Below are 13,068 nucleotides of genomic sequence, written 5' to 3'. Positions count from 1 at the left end.
GTCCCTGATTTCTTAAATTCTAATCACCAAAAATAAAGTTACATTTGCACATTCTCCTGTCTTCTCTTACCCCCTAATTCTCCATTTCATTTTTCTGTATTGCAGTTTTTAAACTACTGGGATCTGTAAAATTTATTCTCACTAGGCTTTCCATAGTCATCTACTCGCCGTTGTCTATTTTAAAGGGTGAAATAAATGCTTACTCCCCATCTGCCCCTTCCACAGTGACTTCTTTCTTCTCCTGACTCCCTAATTTTCCATGGGAAATTTTTGTCAAGAATGGTTCATGAAGCCCAGTTTGCAGGTGCTGGGAGGCTGGAAGCCATATGGGAGGCACAGGTCTGGAACCCAGGCCAACCCCAACACTCTGGGTGGGTTGTATGCACTGGTAATCCTAGCTAATTTGGAGGCTGGATCAGAAGTATCAAGACACAGTGAGACCCTATCAAAAACCCTATCTCTTAGGGCTGGCAGGTGGCATAGGCGGTGAAGGCCCTGGGCTCCCACATGGCCGACCATGGCTCAAGTCCTGGACCTGGCAGCTTGCTTTCTTACTTTCCTCTCTGTCTCTCTGGTCAAATTTTAAAAATTAATGATGACGAATAAAATTTAAAATTCTTTTTATAAATTCTCTGTCTTTTCCCACTTCTTCTCTCCCTAAGAGTAAATTTAAAGAAGGGTTCACGGGTGCTCCACTGCTTGAATCCCTTCCAGTTTTAGAATGTCCACCCTTGTACTTGAATGAGGTAGCAGTTTATCATTTTCTTGGATCTGGAGGGGGTCTATACGCTCTCCTCAGAGTTCCTTATAGACACTGTTCCACTGTCTTTTTCCAGTAAATACCATAGCGGAGTTTGGAATGGCATCATTTCTTCCCCTGGTAGCTTACTTGTTCTGTTGCCTTCATTCTGTTGCTGTGACTTTGACGTTGATCATCATTTATCTTTCCCACGATTCTACTTTCCAGTTTCAGTGACCCAGGGTCCACTGTGATCTAAAAATATTAAATTTAAAAATCTAGAAATAAACAGTTCATAAGTTTTTAAAATGTATGCCGTTCGGAGTAGCCTACTTGAAGTTTTTGCTATAGGGCACAGGTGCTCACCAGAGAGACAGTGACAAAGAGAGTGAGAAAAGAAGCCACTCCCCAGGGGAGATGGCCATATTGCAATACCTTCTTCTCACCGCCTCTCGGGATTTTGGGCATGCACACACACATGCTTAGCGAGATTTTCAAGTTGCCAGGTCTGGGACTGGAACCGCAGAACCAGCCGCAATGAATAGAGCCTCCTGAACCTCCACGCCACCTGCTGACCCCCGGAGTGGCCTAAGTGTCCAGTCGTGTGCCCTCCTGTGGTAGTGTTGCAGTACTTGGGTTTGATAACCCTTATTTAACATCACTCCTCTTCTCCTTTGGAGCCTTTATTAGATAAGGGCTAGTCAAACCCAAGCACGGCAGCGCTGCCAGCAGGACGGCACGCAATTGAAAACTTACGTTACTCAGGGGCCAGCAGGTGGTGTGGAGGTTCAGGAGGCTGGATCCCACATGGCCAATTCCATGGTTCCAGCCCCAGACCCGGCAGCTTGAAAACCAGTTTCCAACAGCCTATTTTACTATTAGTTATTGCTGTTCATCTTAATGTGCCTCCCTCGTAGTTAAACGTGACCATGGCATGTGTACACAGGACAAACACAGCACGTAAAGGGTCTGGCACTGGTTGCCGTTTCAGGCATTCATAAGGGGTTGGGGGAGTACCCAAACCCCTAAGAAAAGAGGGGACTACATCATTCTTTTGGGGGTTTCTCTGGGGCCTGCTTGTTTTGCCCTGTGAGTTTACGCTCCCCTGGGGTAGGGTAATACATTCTGAGAAAGGCTGAAGGACAGGCCCTCGTTGACGTCTCTCCGGAGAGACTTAAACAAAGGGAAGGGAGACCAGCAGATGGCATAAGGGTTACGTCACTGGACTCCCATGCCGTCGACTGTGGTTTGAGTCCTGGACTTGGCGGCTTAAAACTCACCCCCGGTGCCTGTGCATGTGTGTCCAAAGTCCCAAGAGGAGAATGGAGGAGAAGGGACTGCAATGTGGCCGTTGCCCCTAGGGGGTGATTTCTCACTTTCTGTCTCTCTGCCTCTGACAAGCACACGCACCCTATAGCAAAAATCTCTCTTTAAAAGAAAAAAATAATTAAAAATTTTAAAAAGGGAAGAAAGGGAGTCCTAGGACAGAGGATCGTAATGGATGACTCCCACTTGACTTAAATTCCTTCTTCCGTTCACCTTTCCGATAGAACTGTATCGTGTTACATTTGAAATTCTCCCATTCAGTACCCTAATGTATTTCTCTGTCAAAAATATTTCATTTTCAATCTTGCCTCACGTGCTATGTGACCATAAAGCTCTAAGTGTCAAAGACACTTCTTCTGGACTGTGTGGTTATGACAAGTGTTTTTAGTACGTAAGTGATAAAAATCAACATCGAATAAACTGTAAACGTAAAAAGTAAATTTTATGGCAAACCTTATTTCCTAATCCCATGAACAGGGCAAGGTGTTCACCCCAGTACACATATGTATGGATAAATAATTATGAGGTTATCGAAACAAAACAGGAGTCACTAACAATGCTTATTATTATTTTTTTAAAGGTTGGAAGAACCTTGTTTCCATTAAAAAATTTAAATTAAATTAAGGGTGCCGTGAAACATTTTAGTAGAATAAAGCCTCAATTCTTTCAACTCTGTCTTGGTGCTGGATAAACACTAAATTTGGACTGGTGGTTCCTGCAGAGGGTAAGGAAGAAAAGGGGCCGGGGGAGCTTCCAGGGAGTACGGGTCCTGTCCGTCTGTCTCAGCAGGTGGTGGGGACACATGGACTTGTATCATTTTTCCTCTATCCTAGATGTGTTTCATAAATAATCTTTTAGACATACTAGCACTTATTTCAGAAGGAAAAAAAAAAAAGAGGGAAGAGAGAACATCAAAAGCATACAAAAGGTCTGCAGCACCTGATCCTTCACCTCCGTAAGCTAGGCTAGGGGCCGCCCCCTCCCCACACACGAGCGCCTGCTAGACTACCAGGATTGCACATTTCTTTACCGGTTTGCTTCCCCCAAGGCCGACTGCACGGACACCGGGCCGTGCAGCCATTTATCAGTGGGCAGAGGGCAGGTGAGACACTGCCATCTTGAACAGAGTGGCTGGGGAGACGTCACTTGATGACGCAACATCTGGGGAGAGAGAAGACGGAGCAGGTCACACCAGGGAGAGGGCGCTAAGGCCCGGCCGGCGTTGACAGCAGCAGCAAGCAGACTTCCTACTCCTCGGCTCGCTCTCGCCGCACCCTCTGCGCGTCTCTGCCCTTGGCAACCCCCTTCCCGACGTCTCTAGGCCACCATGCGCCCGTTGCCCTTTAAACATCCACATGCCCGTGCTCCCCGCCGAGCAGTGGGCTCCTCTAGAGCAAGGAAATGAAAACGCAAGTCTCCAGGGTGCTCACACGGATTTTATTAGCCAGAGCCCCCCTCGCTGGAGGCACGCAGCTGCCCAAGGGCACGCCGTCACCATGCTGGTCCTGCATGGCCGATGCTGTCAGTGTGGAGGACGAGTGGATCTGCAAAGCCACGCAGTGCTCCTCAGGCAGACGGCGCCCCAGGGGAAAGGCCAGAATCAAGTGATCCGGGCACCAGGGAGCAAACCAGGGCCCAGAGCTGCCTGGAGGCCTGGGCCTCAGGGTCCTACCAATGGCTTTCCACCTGCCTGCCCTTCCATAGCGGCCCGTGTCTGGCCTGCCCGTACACGCTTTCAGAGTGACATACAGAACGTAATCGAATGCCTTCGGGTGACTGGGTTCCATGGGCTTCGGCCACCGGGGTGCGGGATCGATCAGGCATTTGTGCAGAGGCAAGGGGGCTGTCAGTCCAGCCCATCACCCAGCACTCTCCACCCTGCAACCCCGCCTCCACTCAGCTGGGCAGGAGGCCCAAGAGGGCTGCTCCAGCCTAGGTACAAGGGCCCAGGGCCCAGAGCAGGACGCCTCAGCTAGGAGTGGACGGGCCTGCTGACAGGCCGTTTCTCTGTGAAGAAGCTTTTCAGCAGCAGCACCTGGCTGAAGCTGACCACGAACAGGGCAATCGTCTCGCCCACAGACCAGTAAGACACTCGGCTGTTCAGGTCTTCGGCTCGCGGCCCGGCCCGTGGTTCAGGTGTTCGGCCCGGGCCGGGTCCTGGGCCCCCCGGAGCCGGTAATGTGTCTGGGAGTCGATCACCGTCCTCAAAGCCTCATGAATGGTCACACAGGCAGACTCCATCTGGGCGGGAAGAGAAGAGCAGTCACACTGCTGACCCTGAGACAAGCACACAGCAAACGCCGTCCACGTCCCAGGAAGGGCGGCATCTGCCGAAGCCGACTGTGCTGTGCAGAGCGTCTTACGTGGTCCTGCTTAATCTCACGACAGGCCTAACTGTGGCACAGAGAGGTTACACAGCTCAGTGAGTATGTGGCGGGGTCAGATTTGGCTCAAGTCTTTTTTATTTTTGGTAAGGTTTTTGCCACAGGGCACGTGTGCTCGCCAGAGAGAGAGAGAGACAGAGAGAGAGAGGGAGACAGAGAGAGAGAGAGAGACAGAGAGAGAGAGAGAAAGTGAAATCACCCCCCAGTGAGGATGGCCATGCCACAATCCCTTTTCCTCCATTCTCCTCTTGGGGTTTTGCGTATACACGCACATGCACCCAGCATGATTTTCAAGCTGACGGGTCCAAGACTCAAACCAAGGTCACCCATGTGGGAGTCCAGCACTTTAACCACCACACCACCTGCAGGCTCCTTGACTCAAGTCTTTGAATGCTAAGTCTATGCTTTCTGGGTTTCAGGGCTTTGTTAATATGCTAGAGGGCATGTGCATTTATCAGAGAGACCAAGAGAGAGAAAGAGAGGAAGAAGAGAAAGAGAGGAAGAAGAGAAAGCACCCTCCCTCTCCCATGAAGGATGGTCATGCCACAGTCCCTTTTCCACTTCCCCCCCTTTTCGGGATTTTGGGCACACGTGCATACACACGTATGCACCCAGTTTGTTTTTCAAGATGCCAGAACTCGAACCAGAGTCAGCTATGTGGAAGACAGCCACCTTAACCACCATGCCAAGGCCGGGTGATAGATAAAGGTGCTAGACTCCCACATGAGCTGACTGTGGTTCGTGGTTGAATGACTCTGGGCCAGCCAGAAAAAGCAAGAGAACATTTAATATCTCAACTGGAACGTCCAAGAGTCACCAAAGGAACAGTCACTGCTTTTCCTTTCTTTCTGGATAGCCCTAACGTTGTGGCTATGTCTGAGATGACGGACTCCTCGAACAGAGGCTCCATATCACTTGTGCAGAGTAAAGAAGCCCTAAAAACCCTGGGTCTGCATAAGGAAGAGGGAGTTTTAAAAGCTGACAGACATCGCCATAACCGGAGAAATTCAGGGATGATGTGAACAAGAGGACTCAGGAAATATGGTCAGCATCTTAGTACCACCATGAAAAGTCCAAGAAATAAGAGTTAAAAAATAAGTGGAAGGAGACACCACCTTTGAGGCTGGACGGGAGCACAGAAAAGGTTCTTAGAGGTTGGAAGAGAGAAGTGTAACTCACCCTTTCCTGCGACAAGACCAAACTCTTAACCCTCGGGCTCCAGGAAAGAATTTCTCTATTGGTTTCATTCATTAAGCCTTTCCTCTAAGAATTTGTTTTCACTGGTTAAAGAGGGAAGCCCAGCAGCTCGGCCTTTAAGGACTTACAAAATCTCTCAAGTGGAGGCTGTTTCCTTCGGGACCAACAGAAGTCTCGAGCGTATCGGCTGCAAAAGATCTTACACATGACACGCAACCTCGGTGGGATTTGTGTGTGTGTGTGTGTAGTTTTAGTTTAGGGTGCATGCATTTGCTACAGGAAAAAAAGAGAGAAAGTGAGAAACCACCACCCCCGGGAGGGAAGTGGCCACCCCACAAGCCCTTCTCTTTTCAGGATGTTGGACACATGTGCACACACACACACCTGGCGAGTTTTTCAAGTCTCAAAGTCCAGGACTCAACCTGCGCAGTTGGCCATGTGGGATCCAGCTATCTTACCCACCACGCCACCTGCTGGCCCTGGCTGGATCTTCTAGCAGCAGTCACAGCGCCAAATTCAAACCCAGGGTCACCCAGTGGAAAGTTCTACATGTGGCCAGTGGCCACCATCGGGTATTGAAAGGTTGCCATGCGGTGAGTGAGAAAGGCCATCATTCGAGTTAACTTACACAGCCACAGGTGGACGGTGGTTAGTGTGCTGGACACCATGGCTTTAACCTCCAACTACTTGGGGATGGTGTGAGGTTGGGCAGTAGGACCCATGGCTTTCACGAGCACGTAGCCTCCAAGGAGGTCAGTCCAGGAGGTACTTAGGCCCGAAGACTCTGGGTGCGCTGTTTTGCTTAAACTTTCAAACGAGTGCAGCCATAAAGAGCTATTCCTGTCTGACAGGTTTCCCTGGGCCACTGCACACACACTCATTTGACAAACACTTGGTGAGCTCCTTGCCACGCCACGCCCCATGTGCTGGGACTGAGGACACGTCGGCAATCGGTTCAGAGCCCCAGCTCACGGTATGCATGTCTGAGGGGAGGAGGAGTTTAAACAGCAGGAGAGAAGACTGACCAAGGAGGCTGGGGTTCAATAATAATTAACTTGACACCCACGGGTGACAGAGACGACTCTCCGTCCTCCGAAACTGTCAGTTTGTTCTGTCGTGTGGATTGTTGCCAAGAGGTGACTACCCAGCTGGAACTCTACTTGCCATCCCTCCTGTCATCCCGATTTGCCACCTGACCAGTTCCCACCAACGGGACAGGTGCAGAAGGGATGTGACGACTAGCCCAGGGCTTTCAGGAAACAGGTGGGGTGGTTCTGGGGAGCAGTAGTAACAGGCTGCTCGAGGATGCTGGATCCATGTGGAAGACTGTGGGTTCGGTTCCCCAACTGACCTGTAAACCCCATCCATGACCCTGGCTGGCTGGGCAGGATGGGGGATGGATCATGGCCTGAGACCTTATTGAGAGCGTCTCTCTCTCTCTTATGAAAAAAGGAAACAAACAAACAACAACAATCCAGCAGCAGCAGGTGGAGCTTCTTCATTCTCTCCCTATAGTTACCAGAGGCAGAGGACTCAAAAGCCATAAGGGAAGGCAGAAAGAGGACAAGAGCGAGCCTGCAAATCTGAGTTATACCAGGAAAGAAAAACCCCATCAGCCCCCTTTATGTTGTTATGGCCGAGAATAGGTGTGGAGCGCATTAAGCTATTGCCATGTAGAGTTTAGCTGCTCGTGTTACCTTGAATAAAACACGGCATGAAGTAGGCCCAGGGTGTTTAAGACACACCCATGTCCTATAAGCAGAGAGACACGACAACTGTACTTTGAAAGCAGTACTGTGTGAGGACCCAGTGGGAACGAGGGAGCAGAGGCAGGAACACCAGAGCAAAGTACGCGGGGATCTGGAAAAAGAGTGGAAGGAGGACGCGCCGTGCTCTGGGACCGGGCATGAAGGAAGGCGAAGCCAGCAGAGACTTGCGGAGCGAGAGCTGGACGGATGTGATGCTTGCTCATTAGCCCACGCAGGGACCTGGTGGGAGGAACAGGCTGGGGGAGTCCAGCCAGGCCTGTCCTTGTCCATGTCCACTCACCTGGGTGAGAGCTGTGACTCGGTTCCCCATGTCTGGGAGGATGGGGGGCTCATCGCCCACCTGGAAGTCGAAGTAGACGGTCTTGTGAGAGAAGGTGGAGAACTCATTGCTGAAGCAGAACTGGTACACACCCTTGACCTCGGCGCGGTGCGTGAAGCTGTCGTACTGCTTCTTGGTCTCCCTGTAGATGGCGTTCCCCAGGGGGTCCTCCACATAGCAGTCCACGTCGTAATGGCCTCCAGTGATGACCTGACAACCACAAAAAGTCTGCTGTGACCACAGAGCCAGCCACCATCCACTAAATGCCCGTCATCAGACCACGAACGTTCCTGTCATCCATCCTCACCACCTTCTGAGGCAGGTGCTACCTCACCTCCCATTGTACCAAGGCCGAGCAAGGTTAAGTATGTCAGCCATGGCCCCAGCACTTGAAGGGGACAGGACTAGGGTTTGCATCCAGGTCTGTCTGACTTCAGAGGGCTTCCTCTGCAGGACGATGAGCCTGATCGTTTTCATTTTACAGAACAGCAAACTGAGGCTCGGGGGTCACGTAAGTTGCCTAAGACCACACAGAGTGGTAGCGCTCGGCCGGCCTCAAGGCTATTGGCTCCAGCACCCAAACACTTAGGCACTGCACTACCACGCCACAGGAACACAGGCAGTCCAGGGGAACTGTGCTCCATGGGATGGTGCCAAAAAGACCTTCAGAACCAGGAGGAAGACGAGGAAAGGGATGCCCAAGAAGCTGTCCCACAACAACTAGACGCCATCTTTGTTCAGTATTTAATGTAAGATGGGACAAGGCACTTCTCCAGGGCACTGTCACTCATCAGCTGTGACCCTGAACACGTTACTTTCCTCTGAGGACGTGTCTTCCTCCATGAACGGGGCACAGGTATGGTAGAGAAGTGCAGTGAGGTTCAACGAGGTGCCACATTCAAGGGCTAAGCACCGAGTGGGACACCTGGCACGTGCCCAAAGTGCAAGTCAAGTACTGGGCGGTCCTAAGCTACAAACTGGCCTTCTGAGAGATGGTGGGGAGGGGATCTGACTCTGGGCCACCCTGGAGAAGAACACGTGGCATCCAAGCTGTACGACTGCTTCTCCCTTCTGTTGACGGCCAAGAGCCCAGTGCAAGTGCATTCTTGGCTTGCGAATGGGTCTACTAACTCGGAATATCATCTTTTAATAATATTAACTTTGGGGCCAGCAGGTGGCATGGTGGTTAAGACGCTGGATCCCACACGGCCGACTCCACAATGCAAGTGCTGGATCCAGAGGCTTCAAAAACATGCCGGGTGCATGTGTGTGTGCGTGCATGCCCAAAATCCCAAAAGGAAAATGGAGAAGGGATTATGGCGTGGCCATCCCCCGGGGGAGGTTATTTCTCACTTTTCCTCTCTCTTATCTCTCTCCAGCGAGCACATGTGCCCTATAGCGAAAAATAAACTAAAATAACAATAACTCTTAACAATGTTATTCAGTATTGGGACCAATGGATGGCATAATGGTTACATCGCTAGACTCCCATGTCATCACTGCGGTTCAAGTTCTGGACCCAGTGGCTTAAAACTCACACCAGGCCCATGTCCGCGTGTTCCTGGAATCCCAAGAGGAGAATGGAGAAGTGATTGTGGTGTGGCCATCCAGCCCTCCCACCCCGGGGTGACTTCTCCCTTTCTATCTCTCTGTCTCTGTCTCTCTGGCAAGCACATATACTCTATAGCAAAAATCTCTCTGAAAAATAAAATGTGTATGATTCAGTATTATTATTGGCTGCAAGGAGAATACAATATTTGAAGTGTTCGTAGAAGCAGTGAGTGTCAAATGTGGGAATTTCTGGGGAATCGTTTGGCTCAAACAGTCCTTGTGAACCTAAGAGAAGGAAGACCGGAGCAGGGCGAAACCACACAGGCAGTCGATGGCTACAGCCGTCCATCACAGGGTTCAACTGATGGCCTCCACCTGCTTCCAACACCAAAAGTGCAGACCAGGTAAGAATCACTAGGCCCGCTCAGCAGCTTCACCTGAAGCAGCCAGGGTCCTGTGGCAAGGAACTTAAGCCATGTAGGACAGCACCCGAAAGCCATGCAGTCCCTCCACACACACAGTTATCATTTTGCACAGACGCCTGTAAATCCACGTGGGGCCACCGATAAGAACCCAGACAGATTATCAAAGGCTCGAACTAACACACAAAGCCTCCTCCAGCACCCGTCCACACAGAGGGCTGGCCCAACAGCTGTCCCTGCAGCTGCGGCTCCTGCCACCTGTCCTGGAATATCCCGCAGGTGTCCACTGGGCTCCCTAACCCTAGGTCTGCCTACTACACCTTAGGGACAGGCCCCTCCGAGGACACCTGCTCCTGGCGACTGTGAGCCAGGAGAGCTCTCAAAGGATGGTGGGAAGATGGGCTTTTCTGAGCCATATGGCACGGGCGGAAATTTGCAGCGACACCACCACTCTGTGTGACCACTGCCAGGACTCCGAGGCTGCGCCTGGACCTCTCCCCAAAGCGCCCATTCTCACCGCCGCCGCGCTCATCCCGACCCCAACTTTATACGTTGGAGGGGTAAAAAGAAATAATGAGCCCACTTCCTCTCGCTGCCATTCTTGGGTACTTTCAGGAAAAAGTTGGTCTAAGACACCTGGGACAGCCTGCGTCCAGCTGATCAGAATTAGCTCTCCTCGGAGGCCACGGGCCCGAGGAGGTCTTTCTAGCTAACTCCTGTGCTCCTCCTCCACGCACCTGCGGCGCTGACCACCTGCCTCGCCAGCCCGGCCGGTGCCTGGTGGGCTCTGACTGATCCAACAGTACCTCCCCGGGAGAGGCCAACTGCCCTTGGGCGACTCCCACCCTGGAAGCCTCCTGGGCGACTTCCAGCTGTCAGGCGAGCCAGCGTGCAGCCGAGTGCAGGCAGAGGAGGGTGAAGGGCGGCCGGGGCCGCTCACCTGGTAGTCCAGGGAGAACTTCACGCCCTGCTCCACCTCCTCGTGGAAGCACTGCTTGGCGTTGTCCGGCAGCTCGAAGGTGAGCTCTGCACCCTGGGGTCTCTCGGCCCGGAGCAGCAGCAGCAGCAGCAGGAGCAGCGTGGAGGCGGAGCGCGAGGCCGTGCAGCCCATGACGCTCTCGGTCCAGTCCCGGGGTCCTGAGCCCTCCACCGGCTGAAGCAGCTGAGCCGTCCACGGCGGGACCAGGAGGATGTGCTGGGGCAGACGTGGCGAGCCCGGCGCCGCGCTTCCGGAGGGCGGGCAGCTTAGTGCGCAGACGCGCGCTCGCGGAGGGCCGAGCCCTTTCCGTCCTCTGCGCCTGCGCGCGGGCCCGGCGGGGACGGGGACACGCCCCCGCGCTCCGCTCCGAGGATGGGTCTCCCGCTGGGAAGGCGGGTCGTTGGCGCGCCCTCCCTAGTAGGGGACCCTCACCACGTTCTTCTATTTTCCCGGGACCCGCAGGGTCCCAGGGAGCCCCTCCTTTCTAAGGAAAGGAGCAAATACCATTTCGGGGCCCCCAAATTTATAAGCCTGTGTTAGATCTTGGGAATGCACGCCCTCCTCCAAAACCGGCCACTTTAGCTCTGTCCCTCGTTACTTCTCCCATCCCACCCACCGTCTGTTTCTCTTCTAGGAAGGGTCCTCGTGATCTTCCCTCAAAGAATCTGGGAACATCGGCCTCCCTTCCCTGAGCAGAGAGGTGGAGAAAAGACATGCTGACACTAGTCCCTTGTCACGCTCTCACTCGCACTCTCTCTCTCTCCCTCCCGGGCCCACTTTACTTCAGGGGTCTAGGGAAGAACTGGATGGTAGGGCTTGAGCTGTCCAAAGAACCAGGGAGCTGAGATGAAATTGGAATCATAGAGCACTGAGTTTAACAGACAAGGAAATCCTTCCATTGTTCATTCCATGCTTGCTGCCCTGCCCTTGAAGCGAGCCAATGTCCATCGGTGTTCCAAGGTAGGGCCTTAATCTGCTTTTGTGTTGCTGACAAAAATAACCAAGACGAGGTGATTAGTATAAAGAACTCACAGTTCTGGTGACTGGAAAGTCCGAAGCTGTCGGTGCCGAGCTGGCTGGGATGTGCTGATGGGAGCACGGAGAGTGGCAGGCCCATGCAGAGGGAAGGCCAGCTTCTTTCTCCAAACAACCAGCACTTGTCAGGACTAACTTCTCAGGAGAGCTAGAACTCACAGGACATTATTAATCCATTTATGACACTGTTGCCTTCATAATGCAATTACCAAAATCCAACCACCTCCCACTAGGGCCTCACCACCTCTCAACATCAAATTCCAAAACATGTAACTTTGGTGATAAACAGTAATAGGACCCAAGGAGGGATATCCAGAGAGTCTAAGTCCCTATCACTAGCAGACGGCAGATACATCCCTGGGGGAATCCAAGCAGCAGGGGCCTAATAAACTTACCATGTGCCAGCAGCCGGTATAGTGGTTAAGGCTCTGGATCCCACATGGCTAACTCCATGGTTCTAGTCCTGGACCCAGAAGCTTGAAAACCATGCTGAGCACATGTACACATGTGGCCTAAATCCCAAGAGAATGGAGAAGTAGGGATTGCGTTGTGGCCATCCCCCTGGGGAGTGATTTCTCAATTTACCTCTCTCCATTTTTCTCTAGCAAGCACACATGCCCTATGGGGGGAAAAATTGAAAGAAAGAAGAAAGAAAGAAAGAAAGAAAGAAAGAAAGAGAAAGAAAGAAAGAAAGAAAGAAAGAAAGAGAAAGAAAGAAAGAAAGAAAGAAAGAAAGAGAAAGAAAGAAAGAAAGAAAGAAAGAAAGAGAAAGAAAGAAAGAAAGAAAGAAAGAAAGAGAAAGAAAGAAAGAAAGAAAGAAAGAAAGAGAAAGAAAGAAAGAAAGAAAGAAAGAAAGAGAAAGAAAGAAAGAAAGAAAGAAAGAAAGAGAAAGAAAGAAAGAAAGAAAGAAAGAAAGAGAAAGAAAGAAAGAAAGAAAGAAAGAAAGAGAAAGAAAGAAAGAAAGAAAGAAAGAAAGAGAAAGAAAGAAAGAAAGAAAGAAAGAAAGAGAAAGAAAGAAAGAAAGAAAGAAAGAAAGAGAAAGAAAGAAAGAAAGAAAGAAAGAAAGAGAAAGAAAGAAAGAAAGAAAGAAAGAAAGAGAAAGAAAGAAAGAAAGAAAGAAAGAAAGAGAAAGAAAGAAAGAAAGAAAGAAAGAAAGAGAAAGAAAGAAAGAAAGAAAGAAAGAAAGAGAAAGAAAGAAAGAAAGAAAGAAAGAAAGAGAAAGAAAGAAAGAAAGAAAGAAAGAAAGAGAAAGAAAGAAAGAAAGAAAGAAAGAAAGAAAAACTCACTGCCATGGCCTAGTAGTTAAGGGAGCCATATCCCTTATGGATGCCCATAGTTCGAATCCTA

At 50.9% G+C, this 13,068-nt stretch overlaps 1 protein-coding gene across 2 annotated transcripts in view; it reads right to left on the bottom strand.

Moving 5' to 3' along the window:
• Nucleotides 1–10,972, bottom strand: part of TMED3 (transmembrane p24 trafficking protein 3) — a 13,360-nt gene extending 2,388 nt beyond the window's left edge. The window contains exons 1-4 of one of the 2 annotated variants that reach the window (XR_003548173.1): nucleotides 10,648–10,972; nucleotides 7,696–7,944; nucleotides 4,214–4,306; nucleotides 3,752–4,181 (exon numbers count right to left, since the gene is read on the bottom strand). Coding sequence is in view for 1 of the 2 variants with exons in the window: in XM_027768994.1 (XP_027624795.1) it covers nucleotides 4,038–4,181; nucleotides 4,214–4,306; nucleotides 7,696–7,944; nucleotides 10,648–10,818 (657 nt within the window). In the remaining variant the exon portion in view is untranslated. Of the gene's footprint in view, nucleotides 1–3,481; nucleotides 4,182–4,213; nucleotides 4,307–7,695; nucleotides 7,945–10,647 lie in introns of those variants that run through there. The other variant, XM_027768994.1, reaches the window with a different exon arrangement.
• Between the last annotated feature and the right edge of the window lie 2,096 nt (nucleotides 10,973–13,068).

Source organism: Tupaia chinensis, unplaced genomic scaffold (assembly GCF_000334495.1).
Source record: "Tupaia chinensis unplaced genomic scaffold, TupChi_1.0 Scaffold000078_1, whole genome shotgun sequence".
Lineage (NCBI taxonomy): Eukaryota > Metazoa > Chordata > Mammalia > Scandentia > Tupaiidae > Tupaia > Tupaia belangeri.
This window is presented reverse-complemented; position numbering and strand designations above follow the sequence as displayed.